General features: G+C 39.3%; 2 protein-coding genes across 4 annotated transcripts; one reads left to right on the plus strand and one right to left on the minus strand.

Annotated features, from left to right (window-relative positions):
* Positions 1-3,039: 3,039 nt before the first annotated feature.
* On the minus strand, positions 3,040-19,521 carry LOC149018206 (LOW protein: PPR containing-like protein). Of its 2 annotated transcripts, XM_089152522.1 has the most exons (4): positions 15,830-19,521; positions 15,317-15,400; positions 7,021-7,065; positions 3,041-4,964 (listed from the first exon to the last, which is right to left on the minus strand). In XM_089152522.1, the coding sequence occupies exon 1, from the start codon at positions 19,128-19,130 to the stop codon at positions 17,112-17,114; it is 2,019 nt and encodes a 672-aa protein (XP_089008648.1). In that variant the 5' UTR covers positions 19,131-19,521; the 3' UTR covers positions 3,041-4,964; positions 7,021-7,065; positions 15,317-15,400; positions 15,830-17,111. The 2 variants fall into 2 exon arrangements, with proteins under 2 accessions (XP_089008647.1, XP_089008648.1); XM_089152521.1 differs by having other exon boundaries at positions 3,040-4,964; positions 15,317-19,521.
* A 2,361-nt stretch (positions 19,522-21,882) lies between these two features.
* Positions 21,883-24,456, plus strand: LOC149018207 (putative membrane protein At1g75140). 2 transcript variants are annotated; one of them, XM_089152524.1, is made up of 2 exons: positions 21,883-22,272; positions 22,388-24,456. In XM_089152524.1, the coding sequence occupies exon 2, from the start codon at positions 22,455-22,457 to the stop codon at positions 24,237-24,239; it is 1,785 nt and encodes a 594-aa protein (XP_089008650.1). In that variant the 5' UTR covers positions 21,883-22,272; positions 22,388-22,454; the 3' UTR covers positions 24,240-24,456. The 2 variants fall into 2 exon arrangements, with proteins under 2 accessions (XP_089008650.1, XP_089008649.1); XM_089152523.1 differs by having other exon boundaries at positions 21,883-24,456.
* The last annotated feature ends 1,519 nt before the right edge of the window (positions 24,457-25,975 follow it).

Genomic DNA, 25,975 nt, shown 5'->3' on the forward strand with positions numbered 1-25,975 from the left:
TCATGCTTGCCACAGATGATGCCTTCCTAGCTAGAGCATCAGCAACACAGTTTGCCGCCCTAGAAATGGGCTCTAAAACGAAAGAGTCAGGCCCGCTAAGAAAAACTTTAATATCCTCGACAATGTTGGATATATTGGCCGGAACACGGAAGGAGGGGTTAAGGAGGCAGTTTGTCAATTCCTCACAATCGGACTCGAGAATAACTTGACAATGCCCAGCTTTAATAAGCTCAAGAAGACCCATCCTCGAGCCCAACTTTCACCTACCGACCGAAGAGGAACTCAACTTATCCGAACAAGCCCACGGTGGAAGGCCCCGTCATCCCGCAAATAATACCCACTCCCCCACTTGCGGTTTCTTCCCACCACGAAAAGTCAACATTCATCTTCAACCAACCAGAAGGGGGTGGTGACCACCTTTTCAGGCAAATAGCAACATGGGATCTAGCCTCATCTTTGCACAAAGAAGACCAAAATTCCGCATGGGCATGATGAGCTTTATGGATGACTTCTTCAGGGCTCCTGTGAAGACTTTTAAAGACCAACTCATTTCTCGAAATCCAAATGTTCCAACATAAGAAAACCACAAGACTAAAAGTTGAGTCTTCTTCTAGCTTCGAGTTAAACTTCAGCTGTTTCCAAAACTCCAAAAGATGTAGTAACTTCGGATGGATTTCCTTCTGGGTAACAAAAGAGATTCTCCTCTATCTCTTAGTGATTTTTGGATTTTTTGATGGTATGTTGGGAATTACAAAAATATTTGATCCATGTAATTTTTTTTTAACCATCTTAAATTTACTAATTTAGTGGTAGAGATTCTATATGTAGGTTAATCTATTCTTTCTTTGGTCAAGTGAAAATTTATATTAAACTCTGGGAGTTACGTTGGCTCGGACATACTCTTCCTGCTGAAAAATCTATCATTCGGGTCACATAGATTAACCTTTTCAATGAGACTTTCGATTAATTGGTGACTGTCCAACCCCTGAGTTTTGCATATGTCTATATAAGCTCTAAATGGGTTGTCAAATTGAGCTTATCTATTTCCATTCATCGTGCACTTCTTATTTGTTCATGTATTTTACAGCATTATTTAATAAAAGTATCGATTAAGGATAATATATGATACCAACGAGGGTTGGTTCAAGTGGTAAGCAGCTTGGTCCGCTTAAACAAGATTTCAATATCGAATCCTTGTGGATGCAAAAATTCCCACTGAAGACTCACCTACCATTGCCCGGTGTGAGACGCGGGTCAAACACCGATTTATAAACCGGGATTGGCAAACTAAAAACAAAAAATGGATAATATATGATGACATAGAAATGGGTTAGACTAGTCTTTGCCAACCCCAAGCTCAAGTCTAAGACCCTTTAGCTTAGTCAAACCTTCCTAAACCTTAATTAAGGGTTACATTAAGTATAAGCATCAGTTTAAGGCAAAATTATAAAATTTTATACATATTCAACCATTGAAATTGATATATCACCATTTCATTTTTTGGTAGAAGATATATCACTATTTCAGGTCACATAATGTATGAGTAAATATTACCAAAAGAATATATACATATATATATATAAAATGGAAAATATTGTTAAATGAGGTTTCTCTTTCCTGAATCTGATGGGATACTTTTGGTATTCTCTCTAATTTTTCATTTTTTTTTCAAGAAAACACGGCAGTTGAACAATTCCTTTTTTTCTTTTTGGTAAATCATAATGCATGAATGAAACATCTCTCTTTAATATCTTGTCATGAATCTGATCACTTTGATCCGTTCCAAATATCCAATTCCATGATCGTGACTCTTATCTCAAATTGTTAGTCGTTATGCCAGGCATTCAAAATTCATTAAATAGGGTTTTCATAGACAATGACAAGTAGATTTTCCTCCAAAATGTATCATGAAAAATGTATTTTTGTGAACAAAAATTCAAATTTAACTGTATTTGTCTTGTACAATACTTATTATAATACATAACATTATTCGGTCTATTTTGAACCATCCATTTCTTTATAGATATGTGACATATGTCCCTACTTTATATCAAAAGGTTGAGGTGTATTTACAAGTTACATCATTTAAAAGGTTGACTTGATTTATAAATGGACTTCAACCATTTGATATGATGTTAGGACACATGTTATACATCTACAAGAAAATAAATGGTCCATTTCCGACAAAGAAATATGCTAGATAAGATTCTCTATAATAATACTTATTCAACCGACAACCACAAGGTATGAACTGAAATACTGAAACATGACCAATGACTGTTTAAGGTCCGCAAATGTGAACACATCCTTGGTCAATTTGCCCTAAGCATGAATCTTTCCATCCAAATCTAATCAAAGAAAGATTTTTCTTGAAACCCATGGGAGACATGATTTATCAGTTAAAAATAAGGAAAAAAAAAAAAAACTCCTTTTAGTAGGGAAAAAGACAACTAGAAATGGTTTTTAATCTTGTTTTTAATTAATAAGGGAACTAGAAATAGCTTTTAATCTTGTTTTTAATTAATAAGGGGGAAGGGTGGGCTTCGGGTCATAAAAATATCTTTCATGTCACACCAACCACACAGTGCATCGAATAAATGAATGGCATTAATATTAACTTGACGTGAAAAAGGAAGAAAATAGTTTTTTAAAAAATTATGAAAAAAGCATACAATATGGATTTGCATTTCTCTTTGTTAAGATCTTTCTATATATTTTTCTTCTAGAGAGACTTGTACATGTTACTATTAATTATAATCTAAAGAAGCATGAATATCTCAGTTGTAGATGATTTACTGAGTAATTCTTGCTTATATATATACTTTTTTTTTGGCAAAACAAATGCTAAAGATACTTTAGAAGAGTTTAAAATTTGAACAATCTACATCTAAAAACTTTCTAAAAATTGAAAACTAATTAAATGCATATCCATGCCTCCTTGGACAACTTTTGGTCAAGAGCTTGAATCTCTTTTAAGGCAAAGGTCAAGTCTCATCATATATTTAAATAAAATTATATAAAACGATTTTCCAATGACGTACCTGAGGTATACATTAACTGGTCCGGACAAACCTCAGTTTCAATGGAATCGAAAGAAGAAAGAAAAAAAAGACACTATAAGCATTGAGGCGAAAGGATCTTTCAACTTTTAATATATGATGATATGATGATGCATTTACAGTTAGATATCGTTCATGGCCAACCAAAGTAGTGATATCAGAGTATTTATCTATTAGCTGAGTAAAGCTATAACCAAAAAGTTAATTAAATGCTTATGTTACAGACCTGAAACTCCACCATATGGAGTTTCCCCTCTTGGTGGTTTTATTATCTTTTCCAGTTTTCTTCTTATACATACATGACCAAGCCCCTATAAGCTGAAACCCATCTTTCTCCATGTTTACTGTTTCGTTAATCTGTAACCTGGTTGTTAAGCTGCTTAAAGTTAGAATTTCGTTTGAGAGAGAATTCTTCGACACTCTAATTAGTGAGTGGGAGATGTATATTAGTATTATTTGAATTCAAATATTTAAATTTAAATTACAACTTGTTTACAATCAAACTCTACAACTTCTTGATACTTTAAGTATAACTCAAACTCTTCTTGATCGGTTAGAGATAAGATCAATCGAGGATAGAGTTAGTTATGGTGGATTTGAATTTGAATTCAGAGACTTATCATTTACACTTAACAACCGAAACACTCTACATATTGTTGCCTTGCTTTTACCAAAAATAAGTTAAGAAAGTGACAGAATCAAGCCGAGCTTTAGTCAAACACTCAACCCTAACCTAGGTTTGATTCTAAATTAAGCCATCCTAATCCAGACTTGGCCCGCCTGTAGGGTGGAAATTTGAGCCCGCATAGCTTATTTCGACTCAAGGTGGGCCAGGGATTTGTAAATTGGAAAAGCTATTTGACACTTCAATAAATCTAATCTGATGGTAATATCACTTAACGAAAATGAAGCAATGGAGTCCCATTAGGTATGAAAATAATACTTGGATGCTTCAACGAAGATGTTACATTCTCCTATCACAAGAAGTTCCCAAAAGGAAACACAACTCATGCAACTAATGAACACAAGACTCAGCTCGTTTGAAACAGACATGGGAAGTTTCTAGGAAATACCGTCTGTCTTCTTCATCCACAATGACAAGATTCAAATAATATTTGACTCTGAATTTGTTGTTTATGTTGCGATATGTTGCTGTCAGTTCACTAGATTGGTATTGATTCTCCAGTAGAAGCATGGGGACATCTAAAACAATCAGTCTACAGGGAATACTAGGACCAGCAAACGTAGCTACAATATGAATCTGACTAAACTGTCCCATACATGGATGAACAGCATAATGTAGCACCCATCATCCAACGTTGGCCGAATGATCAGAGCCATAAACCAGTTAATATGATCCAAACTATATAACTGTTCAATTAAGTTCAGCATGTTTTGACAAACCTCCCCGCTGCTGAGAAGATTCATAGATGATTGTGTGGTGCAATGCACCTGTGTGTCATTTACTGCCCAATTGCTCCTCTAACCACCTCCCTATATGAGAAACATGACCAGTTCACAGGGGAAAAAGAACCACTAGAAGCATATATAGAGAACCTTGAATTTTGCACCGAACATGCCTCTTAAAGGAGCACTATTTCTCAGTCTCGACGTAAGTATTGAGCCCTGATGCTGTGGACTCTCAGCATGCGGTCTCAAGCTCCATATTCTTAATCTCGATTCTTAGAAGAGGAAAATGTATTTTACGTATTATAACATCCTTCAAATGTAGGAAGAGCATATCATTTGAAGCAGATTTACTGAGAAAAGGAGCTAGAACAGATGTAAGATGACAAAAAAAAAAAAAACAAAACAAACAAGATCCATGTAATGAATCTGAAGGACTTGCCTGCTTTTACAATACGCAAATACAATGTGAAGGCAATCTTCAATTGCATCTTCCATCTACAGTAGTGAGTCCCAAGATGCTTTAGAATTCAATAATTAATGCACAACTTGATTAATAGACACAGAGAGCATCCATTTAAAGAATTGAGTAGAAACAGCATGTGCAGTAATATAAATAAAACCAATTACAAGAACTCAGTCCAATTATTCTTCTGCGTTGCAGTCACAATCATACTTGATTTTAGGGGTGCCAACGGTTCTGTCCAGGTCAGTTTCAGTTTGGGCTTCTCAGTTTTGGGCTGAAACACCGAACCCAAACACAGACCTCTAGCAAAATTTTTGGCTTTGGTTCGGTTTCAGGTTGGTGTGGTTTGGGTTCGGGTCGGTTCCCTTTTGGGCTAACGGTTCATGCTCAGTTTGGATCAGTTTTGAGATCATTACCAACCCATTCTCAATACATTTTGGCTCATGCAGGTCTAGAATCAGCCTCTATGGTATGGTCTTGTGAGCTAAGCCTAAGCCCAAGTCTAGCCCATGTGTGAACAAGAGCTTGGGAAATGTCTTAGAAGTCAATAACAAAAGGAGTTGTAGTATGAAAATAAGAAACTCCATTGTCAAGAGTTACGTAGTAGCTGAGTCAATGTTAGGTTTACGCTAATACTCTTGTTGGTGATGTCAGCTAATAGTAGGTTGATGCATTTAATTTCCATGTCTTTAGACTGGCTTTATAAAGGGAGTTATGTAAGAGGGTTGATGCCCCCACCCATGAACTGAAATCACTATTTGCTTTTGCATGTCATTCTTCACTATGGAGAAACCTTGTGTTTGATCAAGGTAGGTTGGTCTTTGATCCGATCAATCCACCTTCTTGTGTGAAGCCCGAGAGTTATTTTGTTGTCCTTATTATTCTCTCACTTCCCTCATATTGTTCCTTCATTTTCTTCATCTATTAACAAGTCTATTAGTGATTAATCTTTTGTTTTTGGTTACTAATCAGATCTGCAATCCTGCTTGATATCAGATTTTTGGGGTATCTTACTCATTTCAATTCAGTAACCTGCACTTCAACTAGCTCAGTTCTAAACAACAGTTCAGCCCTTACTTTGAACTAAAATTCTGGCCTTCTTGTCATAATGTTATTCTACAGTCACCATTATGATATCACTCTAAGTTTAGTTCTGTTTCACATCTGATTATGTACTATAGATAACATTCAAATATGGAATTCATTCACTGTTAAATTATCTTGATTGGCTAATGTTTTGATTATTCATATAGAGTAGTACTATAATAACTCGGTCTTATCCCAACTAAATGGGGTCAGCTATATGGATCCATGCCATCCAATAATCTCAATTTGAGATATTACATGATACAAACCCTAAACTATACATTTTTGTTCCAATTTCCACACTTCTCTTGCCGTCAATTTGAGTCTCCCATCTCTTTTAGTATTTTCAATCTGAATCAAAACACTCATTTGTAATCGAGCATCCCAGGGCCTAGATTGAACATGACCAAGCCACCTCCATCGACTTTTTCATATCCTATCAAGAATCAAGGGCAGTTCGTTTATTGAGCACCAATGTGATAATATCTTTATCCTTCCAATTTTTGTCACACACCATCTCAAATAGAACATATGATTGATGGATCAACAAAGCTGAACTAGGTCAACTCACAGACCCTTATCCCAACTAAATGAGGTCAGTTACAAGAATCCTTTTTCTCCTCTAAAGTCTATTCAACATGAACCACACTAAATCAGGAGATAAAAAAACCCATTGACAAGTACATGATAAAAAAATTTATTTCAACTGTTAATCCAGACATATTAAGACTTGAGAGTCAGGTGATCGGCCAAGTGGTTTTATGATCTGAAGTTGAAAAGGTCTGTGGACCACCTTTCATTCTGGGACTAACACTCACCAGAAACCAGAAACAATTTACAAGTTCCATTCCAAGCACCTTCCTGGTACTTAGATGTCTTATACTTCAACTTGGTGTAATTGCACTTCATAATTTGTGTTTTCAATATAACCTTTGATCAGTGAAGGAAAACAAAGAAAAACAGCTATAGTTTATCAAGTATTTGCCAAGGATAGTTACCGACCTTAATGCTGTTATTGATTGATGGAAGTGGAGTGCAGTTGCAAACCTGACAGAAACATTGCACAAGTAACAGCCACATTTCAGACAATTATTAAATGTATGAAATCTAATACTTACAGATAGCCAAGAAAATAGCATTCACAGTAAAAGCATACTATTCTTTTGGAAACAACAACTAACAATACACCCATTCTAGTTGACTGCATTAAAATTGTTCCCATTGTACAGAGAACTTATACAAATGGATTGCATCAAAGTAAATGAAATTAAAGAGAATAAACTAACAGGAGTTGTCACCCATTCAACCTAGATTGCTTTTTTTTGGTTGATTAAATAATTCATTACCAAAGAGAATAAAAGAAAATACAAGAGCACAAGAGACAAAGCCCAGACAAAGCGAGAAAGAGGCCTCAACTAACAAGCAACCTAAGAGGCATTGAGCCTAGCAACTACCTAAGAGCAACAATTAAAGCAAACTAGTTACACAAGCATAAGTGGCCCAAAGCCAAACTAAGAAGCAAACTTGGTCTTGTACGAAGGTGTACTCCTGTAAAAACTCAACCTACTTGGCATGCCTAAGGTTTAATTCTTCTAGGAGCTCAAGTACCTGAGAGCCTGGTGATTGGAAGACATGACAAATTCTTGCAGGTAGCAGATAATGATGCCAGTATCTCAAAGCCTGTACTACCGCGTAAACTCTTTATCATATGTTGAGTACTGTTGCTTGGCTTCATTTAGCTTCTCGATAAAATAGGCAACAGGGTGGGACTCTTCACTAAGAACTCCTCCTATACCTACCCTTAATGCATCACAAGCTACCACAAAGACCTTAGAGAAATCTGGTAAGCGCAAGACTAGGGATTCAGACATCAGTCTCTCAATCTCCTGAAAGGCTGTAGTAGCACTCTTAGTCCATTTAAACTCCCCTTTTCTAATGCAATCGGTGATGGGAGCCATAATGATATTAAACCTGTGGATGAACCGCCTGTAGAAAGTAGCCAAACCGTGGAAACTCCTAACCTCATGAATATTGGTTGACTCTGGCCATTCTACTATTGCCTTAACTTTCTCGAGGTCAGCTGATACTCCATTGTCTAACACAACAAAACCTAAGAACACCACTTGGTCACTGAAGAAGGTACACTTCTTAAGATTAGCATAAAGCTTCTCTTTCAGAAGCATCTGGAATACCTGACGCAGGTGATCAAAGTGGAGCTTCTTGGATCTTGCTATATATAAGGATGATATCAAAGAAGACCACCAAAAACTTACCTATAAAGGGCCTCAACCCCTCTATCATGATCCTTATGAAGGTACTAGGGGCGTTAGAGAGCCCGAAAGGCATGACTTGCCACTCATGAAGGCCATCTTTAGTCTTGAAGGCCGTTTTCCACTCGTCCCCCGGTCTCATCAGTATCTAGTGGTCCCCACTCTTTAGGTCAACTTTAGAGAATATGCTAGCACTAGCCATCATGTCAAGCATATCGTTGAGTCTAAGTATAGGAAACCTATACTTAACGGTGATTTTATTTATGGCTTGGCTATCCACACACATACGCCAAGTACCAACTTTCTTTGGCATGAAAAAGCAAGCACAACACATGGACTGAGACTCTCTCAAATGAAACCCTTTAGGAGAAGATCATCAACTTGACGCTTCAATTCAGCATACTCTTTTGGGTTCATATGGTAGTGAGGTAAATTTGGCAAGGATGAACCTAGAACTATATCGATAGCATGTTGAATGTCACGCATAGGTGGTAGCTCATCTGGAAGTTCCCCTGGGAACAACTGCTTGAATTCCCTCAATAAAGGTTGCACTTCCCTGGGTGCCTCAGTGATTAGGCGCAACATCTCTGTATTAGTCTGTTTGGCAACCAAGGCATAAATAACTCATGTTTCTTTACACTCCCTTTCAAAGCTCTTTTGACTCAAGATGTTAAGTGCTTTCTTAGGGGTTTGTTTTGCAGTGCTTCCTTTGTTCTTGGGGACTCTAATCTCTTTAGGGGCACAAGGGGTCAACCTAATTTTCTTCCCATTGAACTGAAACACACAGATGTTGGATCTTTGATAATTAGTGACATCTAAATCATAGATCCAAGGTCTCCCTAAAATGATGTGGGCGACATCCATGTCCAAGACATCACACCAAACTTTATCCTTATAGCCTGCAAAGTGTAAGGGAACTAAACATATCAGTTTAACAAGAATGGAGGATTGATCGACCCAAGCAACCTTGTAAGGCTTTAGGCAAGCCTCAGGTTTAAGCACTATGCAGGACAGCATGTTGTGCCACCACCTTCATACAACTCCCACTATCAATGGCAACTCTACAGTTCTTTCCTTGGTAGCAAGTATAGGTGATAAAAATATTAGTCTGCCGCTAGTCTTCTTCGTTGCCCTTGGGTTGCAATATCATGCAATGCACTACACCAAGACGAGAAATATCAATAGCAAACTTGTCGTTGGATGGGGTCTGTGGGGTCATATGTCTCACTAGTCCTAATCTAGAGGTGGTGACCTCTCCGTCAACCTCCTCATTAGAAATATCCTTCTGGGGATGATGATCCTCATACTCGCCACTCTAATCATCCTCAGGTCCAAAATCCTCATGATCCCCCATGTAAATTTTCAGTTGGGGCACTCTCTGGCAATGGGTCCAATACCTTGGCACTTGAAACACCTCACTGAGCTAGCTCCCAAGATACCCTTACCCTTATTGTCAAATGGCTTTGGGGGGGGGGGGGGCCTATGGGGTGGTTTGGTGGCACTTGTGGAAGGCTAAGGCCTCCTATAGCTCACATCCCCTATTGAGGTGTTCCTCCTTTGGAAGGGGGTTTCAAGGTCTTCTCAACTTCCAAGGCTATCCTAAAGGCTTGGGGAACATCACGTACCATATGGGGTGTTGTGTGTAACTGGATTTCAGTGTGTAGTCCAATTAGGAATCTAGACAAAGTCTGCTCCCGATCCTCACAAGTACGACTCCTAATCTTAAACTCATTGAATTTACTCATGTACTCAATGACTGATAGCCTCCCTTGCTTCATGGCATTCATCTCATTTAAGAGTTGCAACCTATAGGTCATAGGTAGGAACTCTGCCTTGAGCCTTTCTTGCATTTCAACCCAAGTAGACAATGGCTCTTATCCTAACTTATATGCTTAAGACTCTAAATCAGTCCAAAAGTCTTGTGCCGCTATAGTTAGCCTCATCTTAGCAAACCTGAAATGGGCCTCTTCTGGCATATCATAAAAGTCAAAGAACCTATCCATCTGCCTAATCCAATCAAATAGGATTTTGGCATTGATCTGACCATCATAGGATGGCGCATCTACCTTAATCAGTCTCCTGGAGTTGAATCTTCTATCATAGGGCTCAAAATCCTCATCACCCATGTATGGAGGGGGATTCCGAACGGCTCACCACCCACGGGGGTTATGACCCCTACCTCTCCCTCTACCTTGAAAATTCCGAAAGACAGGGTTTCCTACTACTCCACTACCTACTGAATGGTTATCCTCTAAGTCACGGTCAATGCGAGGGTGTTCAACGCGGGGAATCTGTCTAGTGATCTATGGGAGGGTTGTCTCCACAATGGTAAGCCTATCAGTGAGGCTTTGGAGGGCCTACTCAATGGACTCGAGGTTGTTACTCTATGCTTCTCGAGCTTCTCTGCTAGCTTTCAACTCAGCCTATGTCTCCCTAAGTATAGTTGCTAGGTCCAAGGTGGGGTCCATGTTGCGATATGACTTACCACTACAAGTGGTCATGCACAAGATACCAAGTACAGGAGAAAACTACAGCAAGGACAACCTACAGTTCTTAAAATATGCACTTTTTTTTTGGGGGGTAAGAACTAAAATACTAACTTGATGCAAAGGATCTTAAATCGAGAAGGGAGGGGTTTTGCACAGCACACAATTAATTTTCATACTCAGAGAACTATACTAAATTAAAATTCCAGCAAAGAAAATTATAACTAGCATGCAAGAATAAAACTTAAGGGCTGTGGAAGTGCAAATCAGTTTTAAGATTTAATCATCCACTCCACAAGACTAGGCTAGAGGGGTTGGGGCATTACATTTAAGGAAATAAAGAAATTCAGACAAGACATAATATAACCAACTTTTATTCAATATAGGAGCAAGTTACAACCAATGTAAAGATAAAGACAACTAACATTCCCAAACCCAAATCAACTAATATGTAACCAGCAGAGATTCCTATGTTGAACAAAAAGGCAGCACAGTAGAATTGCAATATGGATGTAGCAGAAAATATAAATAGATATAACTACTAGGAACAGGGCTGCAGTAACAATATAGCCAGCAGGAAATAGCAGGGGGCAGAAAAGATGAATGCCAAAAAGGACAAGAGGAAAATAACGGCAGCAAGTGGGATTGCTGTAGGAACAAGAAGATAAAAAGAAAGAAAAGAAACAAAGAGAAGGGAAGGGAGACTAACGACAGAAAAACAGATGTTGCCATAGGGTAGGGAAAAAAGAGGAAATAAGGAAAGACGGAAGAAAAAAAAAAAAAAAAAGAAGATTTTTCAGCAGGAAAACAGATTAACCGTGGGGTTTGGGGAAGAAGAAAAAGATTTCCAGGAAAGAAACTAGGTCTTTTTTGAGAGAAAAAAAGAAAAAGAAGAGTAGGTCCTTTCTAGAGAAGAGAAAGGGAAATTTTTCTAGTGGGAAACAAGGGTGAAAGGAGGGAAGAGAGCTTACCCGGAGAGAGAGGAAAGAGCTGGTTCTGCCAGAAGAGAGCGAGAGCAGAGTGAGTTCTTCTATTCTAATTCTTTCATTCGTGCCTTCATCTTGTGGCTGGTTACATACTAAAAGAAAGAAATAATTGAACCTATCACAAATACCCTCAATAACTCAAAGAAATAAAATAAAACCTCATAACTCTAAACTGTGGGGAAAAAAGTTCTAAATTACCCTTACAAAACAAAATCTGAAAGAATACTACTATATATAAAAAAACCGTGGCATGTGGACCACGGTTCTCAGATGACCCTCTCTAGTAGCTGAACCAAAGTGAAAGGTTTTGCTGCCTCCGCCTCCAGTAGACACAAGTGGTGGGCAGTCGTGGTGTGATGTCCCCATCAATTTTTAGTAGAGACAGATGCCTCAGGACTGGGCCTAGGTGTTGTTCTCATGCAAGATGACTATCCGATCGAGTATTGGAGTCAGTTTTGTCTGCTAGAGCACACAGCAAGTCTGTCTATGAAAAGAAGTTGATGGCCAATGTTTTAGCTCTACAGAAATGGAGATATTACCTGATGGGGCCGCACTTCAAAGTAAGAACTGACCAGAAAAGTTTCAAATATCTATTGGAACAGCAGGTCTTAGCAGAGGAAGAGCAAAAGTGGGTTCTTAAATTGCTTGGTTATGATTTTGAAGTTCTGTACAAACCATGGGGGAGAACTATGCCGCAGATGCTTTGTCAAGACAGCAAGAGGGAGTGTTTTAGTTCACTCCATTCACTGCCGCCTTCTGGCCAGATGGAGGGCTAATAGATACCGAAGTAAGCAGCCATGACCGCTACAAACCTATCATACAAGGGCTCATACAGGGTTCAGCAGCTTACCTGAATTATCAGCTCCGTAATGGTACTTTATACTACAAGAACAGACTAGTCCTAACTAAGACATCCACACTCCTTCCTGCTCATCTTGCTGAACTCAATTCAACCCCATTTGGAGGCCATTTGGGCTTTCTACTGACCTACAAGTGGCTTGGTGCAGCTGCGTGGTGAGTTGGCATGAAAGCTGCTGTCAAGAACTATGTAGCTGGTTGTGATACTTGTCAGCAAAGTAAGCATCAAGCAATGAGTCCTGCTGGACTATTACAGCCATTGCCGATTCCAGAGCGGATTTGGGAAGATACTTGCCTGGACTTCATTGGAGGATTACCCAAAACATGTGAGGGAGGTATGGTGTTTGTTGTGGTCGACCATCTCACCAAGTATGCCCATTTCACGGTGCTTACACACCCATTCAAGGCCAAAGAGGTCACGCTAGTCTTCAGTAAAGAGATAGTCCGCTTACACGGCATCCTGCATCCTATTATCTCAGATAGAGAGAACATATTTCTTAGCAACTTTTGGACAGAACTATTCAAATTGGCAGGGTCAGCACTGAAGTACAGAAGCGCCTATCATCTCCAAACTGATGGGCAGACAAAACTTGTGAACAAAGGCCTTGAAACTTACCTCCGGCATTTCTGCAGTCAGCAGTGGAAGGATTGGCATAATTGACTGCTTGAGCCGAGTTGTGGTACACTACCACCCTTAAGGAGCAACAAAGATGACTCCTTTTCAAGCAGTGTATGGACAGGAACCGCCACACCTACTCCAGTGGGATACCAGCAGTTCCAAGGTTGCTTAAGTCGATGAGTGGCTCAAGCAGCATGATCGCCTGCCAGATGAACCAAAAGCTACATGTGGCATAGGATCGAATGAGCACAATGACTGATACCCACCACCGAGAAGTCCAATGTTCAGTAGGAGATGAAGTGTTTTTACATCTACAACCCTATCAATTTTGGAAGCTGGCTAAGCGACCCAATGAGAAGCTCTGCCACAAGTATTATGGCTCACTTTCAGTGCTGGAGCGTGTTGGACAGGTTGCTTCCAGGCCAAAACTACCTTCCACCTCGCAAATTGACCCAGTGTTCCATGTTTCACAGCTGAATAAGGTCGTGGGGAGTCAGGTTCTTCCACAGCCCCTACACATTTTCTTAGCCAACGAACTTCACTTGGAACCTGAGGAGTCGCTGATTTGTTGGTACTCTCCAGCCAGACGACTGGAAGTGCTGCTCCAAATGGAAGTTGCTGCCATCATGTGAAAATACTTTGGAAGATTTTGAAGAAGTCAACAGCCTTTTTCCGGCATTCCACCTTGAGGATAAGGTGAAACTTAAAGGGGATGGTATTGTTAGGCCCCTCGTTACTTGAATCTACACTAGGAAGAACCAAACAGGGGCAGTAGGAGTTAATGTCCAGTCAGTTATGGAATCAGTTAGGAGTTAGTTATTGGTGAGTGTTTTATTGTTCGAAGGGAAGATGAGATGGGATATCGAAGAATTGTATTGGTTTTATTGTACCGGCCTCTCATAGCCACAGTGGTTTTTACTTGGTTTCTGTTAACACTATGATCTGTATTTGCTGTTGTGGACTGAACTAATCCATTCTCGAGACTAATTGTAAGTGAACCATAGAAGGAGACATCATTGCTGCAATAGGGTTCCTAACATACATGTACAAACCACCCCAAAAAAATTATAAATAAATAAAAGAGGCCAGGGGTGGCCTGTACAACCCGTCACAGATTCAATCCCAACCACAGAGCTTCCCCCAACCAGTTTGTTCATGTTTCATATCTAAATATCAGATCAAATATCATTATTTGCACCAAAATTATCTTTTCCGCCCAAAATGATCCTGTCTATCAGAATTGTTAAAAAAAAATTTGTTGGAGTAAAGCCACTGGGATGGACAACAAATGGGAGTTTTGGATTACAAAGAATCCCATTAATTCATTCAATCAGATCTGGATATGCAGAATTCGGTATAAATACCAGAAAATCAGATTCCACAAATAAATAAACCAAGAACAGAATAGAATGTGCAAGTAATTAGTCATTAGTGAAACAGAACAGGTACACACACATGCACATTGTCCATTAATTCATCAAATTCATATAGTAATATGACATGCGGTCCAATAAATTCAGCAAAATCAAAGCAATAATGAAATGAAAAGTTTCTGATAATTGCCATGAATATCCTTGTACAACTCATAAATATACTAATATGGCAACAAAAATAAATTTCACCTTCAATCAGAACATCACTAAAAACAATTTGCAGCACACCAATTGAAAGGTAGGTAGTTAGAAGTAGTTAATGATAGCCTCAAATAAAGCTGATTGGAAGGCAAGGATCCACAGCTGAACCCATTTAGTAGGAATAAAGGTTGTTGTAATTGTAACTAGCTACCAGCAGAGGATTTGTGCCTCAGCTGCTATAGGCAATCACTGGTTTCATCCAATTTTTGCTGCTATGTCCATCTACACTGATTGTTAGACTGCTCTTCAATCTTAACACTCTAATTGTGCTCAGGCTCAGGATCTTTAAAATTTGTTGATATCCACTGCCTCTTTCAGCAGCCCAATCTCAAGCAGCAACAATAATCAGTCACTGGACTAAGTGAATTTGACACCATGACCTCATTTCTTCAGTAATAAGTCATTCCAATTGCTGATCTCAAATTTGAACCTCCATTCTCCTCACCTCAAGGGACTTCCATTCCCTGTATTTCAGTTTTTGCTGTCGACTTTCAAAAAAGGCAAAGCTCAAGAGGACGTAAGGTGGAACCTGTGTCGATGACATTGTCAAACAAATCTTGATATTAGTTATTTAAACAGGAGCAAATATTGATAGTTCTAAAGGAACATGTTATCAACAAACTGATATACAGTTTTCTCCAAGAACATTTTACAAGTTATAAGACAAAAAAAATGAGAATTTTAGTTCTACTATAAAATTTTCTTTTATGGCACTTTTACAGTGAACCAAATGGTGCCTAATAAGATAAAAAGAGTAAGTAGTATTGCAAGACATCACTAGCAACCAGGCACTTTCAACGCTTTTGATAACCGAATGGACTATTTCTTCATTTGTTTAGTCTTTCATGAGGGCTTGGATCAAGAGATGGGTTGGTTGTTTGGGGGGTGGTAGTCCCACCGCCCACTCCATGAATTTGAGTCTTATGAACACCAAATAACCTGAGAGTCATAACCTAACCATGATTGCCTGAGAATCAGATTTCTCCTTCCCATTGCTTCTCCCAACTTGAACACTGCCTCCTCTTGCAAGGAAGAGACCACGGAGAACCATCATCCTCTCCAATGCTCCCACTCCTGCTTTCTTGAAGTCGTACAAGCAGAGGACCTAAAATTTCCTTGTATCTGTAAACACACAATGATGTGAACGACAACAAAATATTTAAATTATCTTGAAGAAAATAATTAAATACAAGACAAGGAAAATCCTTTTTTCTTTTTCTATTTTTATACTACGTAGTCTTATTCTGCCCCTCCCTGCCTTCCCCACCCTATCTCCCCCTCGGGCTAAAGCAATACACTACGAAGTTCTACAGGGGTACAAAAGCGAGGTATCTATATCCCAAGTAACAACAATGTGCCTATTCCTTGGTTTATCCACAAGAGGTAACATCCTCACAGATGGCTTTCCAAATATGATCAAGGGATCTAATTTGTGAGTCCATCTATGGTAATTATGCTCCATCCAAATGTGAGAAATGCAGGCATGAAGCATGAGTTTCCAGTAGTGTCAGCTACCAAAGATCCCCCAAATGAGGAGGCCAACCAATTGATCTCAAATGCATATGGTTGAGGGTGTCTAGATCTGAGGCAGATGGAGGAGAGGGCAAGGGTCCAGATAGGTTTGGAAAAGAGGCAGGCAAAGAAGAGGTGGGGGATGATTCAGCATCAGGTAAGAAACACCTTCCCCACAAGCCCCCAACCCCTTCCTGGTCTCTCTCCTTGCGGTCATTCTCACCATGTAAATATTTGAGGCACTTTATCAACCAGATAAAGGGTAAAACCAGCCAGGTCACACCCAGATGAAAAGTGCCAATTAAGGGAAATGAGCAGAGGTAATGCATGCCAGTAAAGTCTGTTTTGAGACTGTCAGATGACCACTGTACTTGTTCAATACAAGGTGAAAAAGTACATGAAACTCCATCTTGATCATTTTCCCAGAAGAAGGTATTGCTAGCCAAGGTTGGGGGAGGTCAAGGAAGGTAGAATCCGCTAGTCCACAGAAATTTTCAGGAAACCCGCCACTTTGAATATCTCAAAACCTCAACTGTAATTAAGCTGCTCAATCTAGTGAACTCAACTGTTGGTCCGCTTCCTCTACCAATGTACATGATTGATCAGAGTAGTACTTGAGAAAGATCCAGCAGCAGGTTTGATTCCCCACACATGCATGCAAGGAGACAATTCTTACTACCAACCATATGGTAAGTCCAAAACAAGGGCATGGTCCAATCTGTAAATTTCTATTTAAACATTTTTGTTTCCCCCATTATTCTTGCATTGAGATTTACTAATGTAGTGTAAATGGTTTCAGCTTCCTGATGAGATCTATCGCCAGATGTGAATATGTTCATTTTGTTCCCCACATGGATCCAGCTACAACCAGCTAGCTTCTTGGCCTCTCTCCCTCTCATCTTCCTTCTTATCCTTCCCATCTCAGTCCAATTTCCCTCTGCAGCATAAGCATTAGCCAACTGCACATAACGTGCCCCATTATCCTTTTCAACTCTCAGAAGTCCTTCCTCTGCCTCCTTGGCCAATGCTATATTCCCATTTATCCTGCATGCGTTGAGAAATGCACCCCAGATCACAGCATCCAATTCAATTGGTACCTCTCTCATGAATGCCATGGCCTCGTCTAACTTGTTAGCCCGACCATATAAATCTACCATGCATGAATAATGATCAATTTCAGGTGATAATGAATAATCTGTTGTCATAGAAGCAAAATACTTCTCCCCTGCTTCTACTAGTCCAGCATGTCGACAAGCAGAAAGAAGGGCAATAAAAGTAATTTTGTCAGGTCTGATATCCTTCTCCAACATCTCCTCAAACAGCTGGATAGCCTCATTTTCAAAACCATGATGTGCATAACCAGCTATCATCGCATTGTACACAACCTGATCTCTACCAGGAACTCTCTGGAAAAGAAAATGTGCATATTTTACGTGTCCACATTTCGCATACATATCAATCAAAGCACTACTCAACTTCTCTTCAATTTCAAAGTGCATTCTCAGTATATAAGCATGAGTTTGCTTCCCCAGATCCAGTACAGCTTGTATTGCACATGCACATATTACACTGACAAGAATAAGAGAATCAGGAACATGCTTTTCCTTGTTAAGTAACTCCCTTAGAAGTTGAAATACTGGTTCACACTGTCGGATTTTAAGATAGCCAGAGAATAAAGCTGTCCAGACAACAGGATTCTTCTCAGCTAATGAGTCAAAAAGCCTACGTGCGTCTAACATGTTTCCTTGAGAGGAATGGCCCACAATCAGTGAAGTTATTGAGAAGACATTTTCTTCCCCAAATGCAGCATAAGCTAGCTCTGCACAGTGTAGTTTATCACATTTGGAGTACATGTCTACAACGCCACTGCTTATAAACGGATTTGAATCCAAACCATTCTTCAAAATCCAAGCATGGATTTCCTTTCCATGTTTCAAGCTCTTCAGGCTCGAGCAAGCATTCAAGGCACTAGTGAAAGTGTGCTCAGTCCATCTAATTCCCTTCTCTTCCATATGAACAAACAATTTCAATGCCTCTTCTCCACAATTATTTCGAACATAGCCCGCGATGAGTGTGTTCCAGGACACGGTGTCATTTATTTCAGGAACTTTCTGAAACAGATCAAGAGCCATATCCATCCTGCCTTCTCTACAATAAGCTGCCACCATGGCATTCTTTGAAACCAAATTTGATACTGAACATACATGGAAAACACGACAAGCTTCTTCAAAACAACCACATTTGGCGTACATATCAATTAGAGAGCTCACAGCAAACTGGTTCAAGTCATTGGCAGTTTTAATCATATAAGCATGTAACTGTTCCCCATCTGATGGAACCAATAGGTTTGCTGTCACATTGAGCATGGTTGTGAGGGTAAACTCATCAATCCAGATACCCTTCTGTTGCATTTCATAAAAGAGTTTGCGGGCATGGGCAGTTTCCAATCCATTAGAGCTTGCATAGCCGGAGATCATAGAATTGTAGGTTACTGAATCTTTTTGAGGAGCAGAATTGAAAAGGGTTCGGGCTTCTGGTAAGTTCTGGTTCTTAATGTAGGCATAGATGATGGCATTCCAGGAGAAGACGTTTCTTTCAGGCAATTTGTCAAACAACTGGCGGGCTTCTACTAAGAGCCCGTGTCGCGAGTAAAGGTGGATGAGTTGATTAAATGTATAAACAGAAGGGAAGAGACCAAGTTTGATGATGCAGGAATGACGTATAAGCCCTTCTTTAAGAAACTTCATGTAATGTAGACATAAGATGCTATTGCCAACGTTACCTCGGGAATCAACAGTTGAAGGATAGATGCCTCTGCGGAATTAACTGAAAGACATTTGATTCACGAAGGCAAACTTATCAGCCTTCAAGCCACAACCACGCTCTGGCCTCCATGTCATTGCGTTGTTCTCTTTTTTTTTTGGTAACCCATTGCGTTGTTCTCTACAAATGCAATAAAGACAAAATTCCTTTCAACTAACAAGGAATGTTTCTAGATACAGAACTTGAAGGAATATTTTTAGATACAGAAACTTATCTTGAATCTTTCCAAAAAAAACACTCACTTTTTTTTTTTCGTAATAAAAAAAAAACACTCACTTGACTTGACCATCTAAGACTTTTAACTCACCAGCACTAGGCTATTCCCTTACCACATAGTTCAATCAAAGAAAATTCTTCTCCCCCTTGGATTAAATACATGGTCTTCCTATCTTGGCCTATTACAGGACGAAGCTCATACACTCTTATCCAAATCAATAGACTAAAAGTAAATATCAAACCACAAATTACATGAACATACGCGGAAATGCTCCTGTTGCACCCAAATTCGATCCCTTCATGAACCGTGGTCGAACCATTGTCTGGCTCAATAACTGGTTCACAGAGACAAAGCAAGTGTGGACCGGCTTTAAGGCTCGCCAACCACCTCCGAAGTTTAAAACAGATTCAAGAATAACACTACTTTGAGGTCAGCAACTTAGAGAATTATGAAAATGATGAACAGTAGAAGCTCAAAGAATAAATGCTCCTTACAAGACGGTAGTAATTTATAGTAAAACCTTGTGCTTCGTGGTGATTGGATCATCCAATGTCTTCTAGATCAACCCTAGGGACAAGACGTGGTTTCTAGGCTTATGACCTTTAGTCAAGGCTTGACATTGACAATTGAAGTGGATGTTGGCAAATTGTTACCTGCCCTCCCAACAATTTGGCTAGAGTGGTGCACCATGGAAAGAGGGGGTAAGGTCAACATATCTCCTAGTACATACAAAATGTCACCAAGCATATAAGGACAAATTAAGCACACTACATCTCCTGAGGTGGGAGGCCAATTCCATAGTCTAGAGATGGATCCTTAGGCTTGAGACCTCCCAAGTCAATGGTTGTAGGAGCCTCTTACCATTGAAGCCCCCAGGCTTGGATCACAACATGATACTTCGGCCTTCACCAAGGGTCAATTGTTTGGACATGTTTCACTCGGGCCTACAGTCTCTTGTAAAGTGCCGCTGTTAGATTTGTGTATTTTGGATGAGAGTTTATAATGTCATTTTGAATGTCTTGAGATATATTCAGTGTAACTTTGCTCTTGGACATAGCACATCATGTTAGCATATGAGCCATGTTCAGATTTGTATGATGACTATTGTGTCGACTTAGTGGAAATAGCAAAATTTGATATGTAATCACACAAAGAAACATTATAAGTAGTTCCAGCTTGTAGGTTTCCAGTGGGTTATTGTAAGGAATTTGTTTTTAGGGTTTGCCAGGTAATACTAGTGATTCAGCCATTGACCTTGCTCAGTTGTATTAGACGCTAATGTGGCATTTTCCCAAGAAGTTTGATGAAAACCGATTTGTAAACCTGATGTTTCTACATATATTCTAACAAGTTGATGAAATGGACTGTTTACTTGATTGTTGGATTAGAAGGTGCTTAGCCATAATTGTTGAGCAATGGAAAACGCAAGTAGCACGATCCTCAAATGATAAAGAATCACCATTCAAGGTTTGACTCCTCCTTGAGAAATATGGTGGGGAAAAGATAGACAGGTCGGATCCACCGGTATTGTGGTGCCAACACAAGAAACGAAAGGAAAGAGTTTTGCGAAAAAAGTTGAAAATGGGGGTATGTTTCTTTTTCATTTTTCTCCCTTTTTCCGTAAAACCCCCTCTAAATTATAAAATTGTTAAAAAAAATGAGGTGGAAAAAATGTTTTGCCACATAAGCAGGTATAACTAAGGGTGTCAATTGCATACCGAAATCGTTTAACCGTATCGAACCACGCCGTCTAAAATCGCACTGCTCAAAATTCGGTACGGAACGTACCAAAACCGAATTTCTTCAATACAGTTCCGATTTCAAGTACTCATACTGTCGGTATATACTGAATTGGTACCGTATCAAATTAAGGGATATTAATGCAATTTTACAATTAAAATCCTTTACCTTTACCCTTTCCTTAATTCCTTGTTTCAGTTTTTCATTTCGTCGTTCACTCATCTTCTTAGATTTACTTGCTTTGTGTTTGTTAATATCATATTCTACTGATTGTTTGATCGCAATTTCATTAGGATCTTTATGAACTAATAATAAAAATGGCCTGGGTTCGTTCGTACCAAAATTGTACCGCACCAGATACCGTATTTAAACAATTTTCCTGCATCGATTTAATATGAAACTGTACTGAACCGTTTTTAGAAATATCGAAACTTTACCGTACTCTGTAAATTATGTATAGTACAGCTTTAATTTTCGGTATTCAAAGTTAGTACCGTAGCGAATTATTAAACCGTACCAAATTTTTTATGCCTAATGTCCATACTTGCTAGTTAATTTTTGTCTCTCTCTTTTATTTTTCGTGTCAAAAATTGTTCAATCTTTTGAATTATTACTTACAAGGGAAGTAAAATTTCTTTCTAACTGTTACCCTGTTTTCTTTTGGGCAGTAATGAATCTTCCCTACTATTACAATTACGATTTACAATACAGCAAAAATATAGAGAGGAGGTCACGTGTGCGAAACCTACCTTATCTGCAGAAATTTAGAAGACCGAGAAACTCGACTGTCACAACTGTGATCTCGACCTGACTGCCAAAACTTCATTCCGTTCTGCTCCTCCTCCGCTTCCGGTGAGCTTCCTTCGATTACGTCTGACCCCTGAACTCTTAAAGTAAGCCTTAATTCAAATACCCACATCATCAACTCTCACAACCCCTCTCTCTTTTCCTCAAACGAGTAGGTTTGCAGTGATTTATATCTGATCTGGTTTCTGGTTTCTGGCGATGGAGGATCTGTGACTCGGAATTAGTAGTTGTTCCTGCGGTGGAGCTCTGAGTAACTAAGCGAATCTGATTGCGAGCTTCTTCAATGTTGGGTTCCCAGAAAGGTAAGGCTTTTATGCTTTTGTTTTTTGTCCTACTTTTACACCTTCCATTTGGTTTTAGGGTTTTAGTAAATTCTATTGCCCTGCCAACTGAACAAGAAGGTGACTATGAATTTAGAGGACCTAATTGTGAAAAAGAAACGGGTAGTTCAAGTCTGCTGGATAGGCAAGAAAATCAGTTGGAAATGCTTGAGAACTTAGTGAAGAACCTTAGTGAAACTGTGGCTAGGCTGGAATCCAGGTTAACTGATTATTGGAAGGTTGGACATGTTGAGGATGAGCGGCATAGGATCGAGGAATCGGGAGTAGACATTAAGGACAAGCATCCGGAGGAGAAGATTGAGTTGGGAAATTACGAGGAAGTTAATGATGAGGATTCGAATGGTAAAGCTACACAGGTAGAAAGGAGGAAAGGGGCTTCTGTGACTAAGTATTATCCGTCGTGGTCTGACAGGTTTCAGTTCTTGTCAGCCGTTAAGCTCGAATATGAAGCTACTGCCATCAACGTTTTGCCGGAGTTTGATGGGTTCAGCAACAAGTATGTGGCTATTGGAGATGAAAGGGGGAGGGTATTTATTTTCGTTCCTAATGGAGAAGTGTTGGTTGAGTTCGACACATTGTCGGTTTCTCCCATTACTTCTATGCTCTCCTACCTTTCTCTCCAAAAGAATGAGACTGTTTTGGTAACTGGGCATAAAAATGGGATGATTCTAGCCCATCGGGTTTGGGAGGCTTCCAGTGGAGAGGAGTGGCATTCACTCTCCATGGCAAATATCCGAGCATTTGAATCTGTGAGAAAGGAAGAAGAGGGTTTGCAGATTTCAATCTTGGAAGTGCATCAAGTTGGGAGGATGAGATATATTCTTTCTTCTGATGTTAGTGGGAAAATTGTAGTTTTCAGGGAGAATGGAACAGCGTTTGGTTCAATCGCATCAGCAAGTCCACCTCTAGCATTCATGAAGCAAAGGCTTCTGTTTTTAACTGAGACTGGTGCAGGATCACTGGATCTGAGGAGCATGAAAATTAAGGAATCTGATTGTGAAGGAATGAATGGTTCGGTTGCAAGAAATTATGTCTTTGATGCATTGGAGCGGTCAAAGGCTTATGGTTTGACGTCAAAAGGTGATCTGATTCATGTGGTGCTGTTAGGAGATATGGTTAACTTAAAGTGCAGGGTGAGATCTAAGAGAAAAATTGAGATGGATTGGCCACTTGCAGTTCAGGCAATTAAGGGATACTTGCTTGTTGTCAGTCAAGAGAAGGTCTTTGTGTACAATGTTTCCTCTCAGCATTATATTCGGGCTGGTGGGCCTCGGCCTGTTTTCTTTGCAAGCCTGGATGAGATTAGATCTTCATTTTTGAATATAAACGGGATGAATGTTGACTCTAAGATCAAAAAGATGGTGCCCTTAATTGCCAGTGACCATGAAAAGCTTGTTGTTCTTGGCCTTGGAAGTGGTTATGTGGGTGTTTACCGCTCTAAACTCCCACTTCTTAAAGCAGAATTCAATACAATTCTTTGGACCAGCCCCGTCGTACTCTTCATTCTTTTCCTGCTTGGGGCATGGCACTTATTTGGGAAGAAGAAAGAATCACTTACTGCATGGGGTCCAGATGATCCTTTTACCACCACATCTACGGTTTCAGCCGTAGCTTCATTGGGTGCTGGGTTGGATGATAGAACGTTTGCAGATTCTTCTTCAAGGACCAACGATATCATGGAAATGAGGGGTGGTGGTCTGAGAGGTCCATCAAGAAGGTATGAGTCTCCTCCATTTCCTGGTAGTGCACAGGTTCCTTTTAGGCCAAGTACTGCTGATCCCAACTATAAAGTAGGTGCTTCTGATCCAAGTTTTAGAACTGCTGGAGAAATGAAATACAGGGGTTCAAATCTAGAAAGTGCAGGCTTCCCAAAACGAAGGGACAACCTATTTTCAAACACCCAAGTTGTGGAGGATAGTATCAATTGATGCATTGAGTCAAATAAACAGTTTTTTCCTGTAAAAGTTAAGATTTCCCCAGATTTTGTTTTTCAGCCTGTTCAGCTTACAAGCTTCTGGTTACTTAGTCTTGCTGTTATTGTAACTTTCAGTTATATATGGAAACATGTTCACATAAATTGGACCTGTTTCATCTAAACATCCAGTTATGTTTGCTTTTATTATCATCGAGAAATTATTCTGTTGATTAGTTGCGTTGGTGGATGCTATGGACAAGGCATGTAGAGAGAATCTTTTATTTGCTTGTAAATCTGTGCATACAGTGAACAAATCTCAGTTGATTACCAAGTTTTCTCATGTATTGCCGAATACTCTGAGAACTTAGGGAAAAGTGTATTTTCATATGATTTTGAATTGCTGCTAATTATTTTGCAAGACGATGACTTGTCGGGGAGTTTTTATTTCCTTCTTCTTCTTCTTCTTTCTCACTCTCTCTCTCTCTCTCTCTGAAGAAAAAAATTTATTGTGTCATTCATTTTCAATTTGGTGTAGATAAGAAGCAATATTTCTATTCTCTTGTCCTTCTCTATTAGCTGGATGTGTCAGCTAAGTATTTGTTTTTGTACGTCACATTTAAAATGAAAAATTGGTCAGGGGAGGCTTCAAATTTTGTGATGGTGTTTGCTTTTGTCTATTTTTCTTTCTTGGCCGAGGAGCAAATGAAGCACTTCTCATAGAACCAAACTAGCAATTGCATCCATCTCCAAGAACTTCGCAACTGTTTGAACCTTCTTTGCTTATGATTAATACAGAAGAAAATTGTTGGCTATCTCTTGGGGTTCTATTTGTTATATCAACAGCTCTTTGATTTACTTTTCTTCTTTGTGTTCCAAGATACTCTGTGTAGTTGAGATCCTTATTATTGACAACAATGTTTCTGGCCTTGTATGGTTGTAGTAGGAGGTGAATTTGAATTCAAAACAAAATTTGAATTATTTCCTTTTATCATGTTAGGTAGCTTTCCAGAGTTGTAGTAGACACAAATAGCTGTTGGAGGAGATTTGATTAGGTTCAAATCAATATTTGAAGTGTTTCCTTCAAAGTATCATCTCAAATAATGTAGTTGGGGGTAAGGATAAGAGGAAGAGGAGAAAAACAAAGAATCCATACATATTCTGGTAAAATCGTTTTTAATATGTAGAATGTTATCTCCAATTCAAAGATGATGTCCGAAACGGCAAACCAGTTAAAACTACTCGACTGCTAGCACCTTTTTCCTTCCTTGACAGGGAACTGGGAACTGCTTTGAAAACTCAAGACTGATTCACTCTATCTGGATCTTTATGAAACCATAAAATAGGAATGAAATTGTACATGTCTAGCTGGATTAGCTTATTTGGTACCAATGTTGGTTTCCATTGATAGTCATTCAAGCAACACTCAATGATCTGATTGAAGCCACGAAAGTAGACCCTTGAAAGGGTTTTGGAAGATTAAATATTTACGAACCAGAGGTGACATTTTAGAAGGCAAATCTGGGATCTTGTGATCTTTTATGGAACTTTTGTTTCTGCTGTCAGCACTGGTAGCTCCAGAGCGGTTCTGGGTTTGCGACATGTGGTATTTTTCAGAATCAGTGATCATGATCTTACCCGTCCTTCAATGATAACGTTGGAATTGAAAGATGTCGTGTATCACGAATCTGAGAGGCAGCAAACCAGGGCTCTGTTTTGTGGAAGGAGAGTAAAGATCGGTAGACAAACATA

Source organism: Hakea prostrata, chromosome 4, assembly GCF_041222555.1.
Source record: "Hakea prostrata isolate BN-2017 chromosome 4, UWA_Hpros_2, whole genome shotgun sequence".
Taxonomy (NCBI): domain Eukaryota; kingdom Viridiplantae; phylum Streptophyta; class Magnoliopsida; order Proteales; family Proteaceae; genus Hakea; species Hakea prostrata.

Excerpts from the sequence above, each read along its gene's own strand:
- LOC149018206 (XM_089152521.1), bottom strand. The coding sequence starts at position 19,130 with ATGAAGTTTCTTAAAGAAGGGCTTATACGTCATTCCTGCATCATCAAA.
- LOC149018207 (XM_089152523.1), top strand. The coding sequence starts at position 22,254 with ATGTTGGGTTCCCAGAAAGGTAAGGCTTTTATGCTTTTGTTTTTTGTC.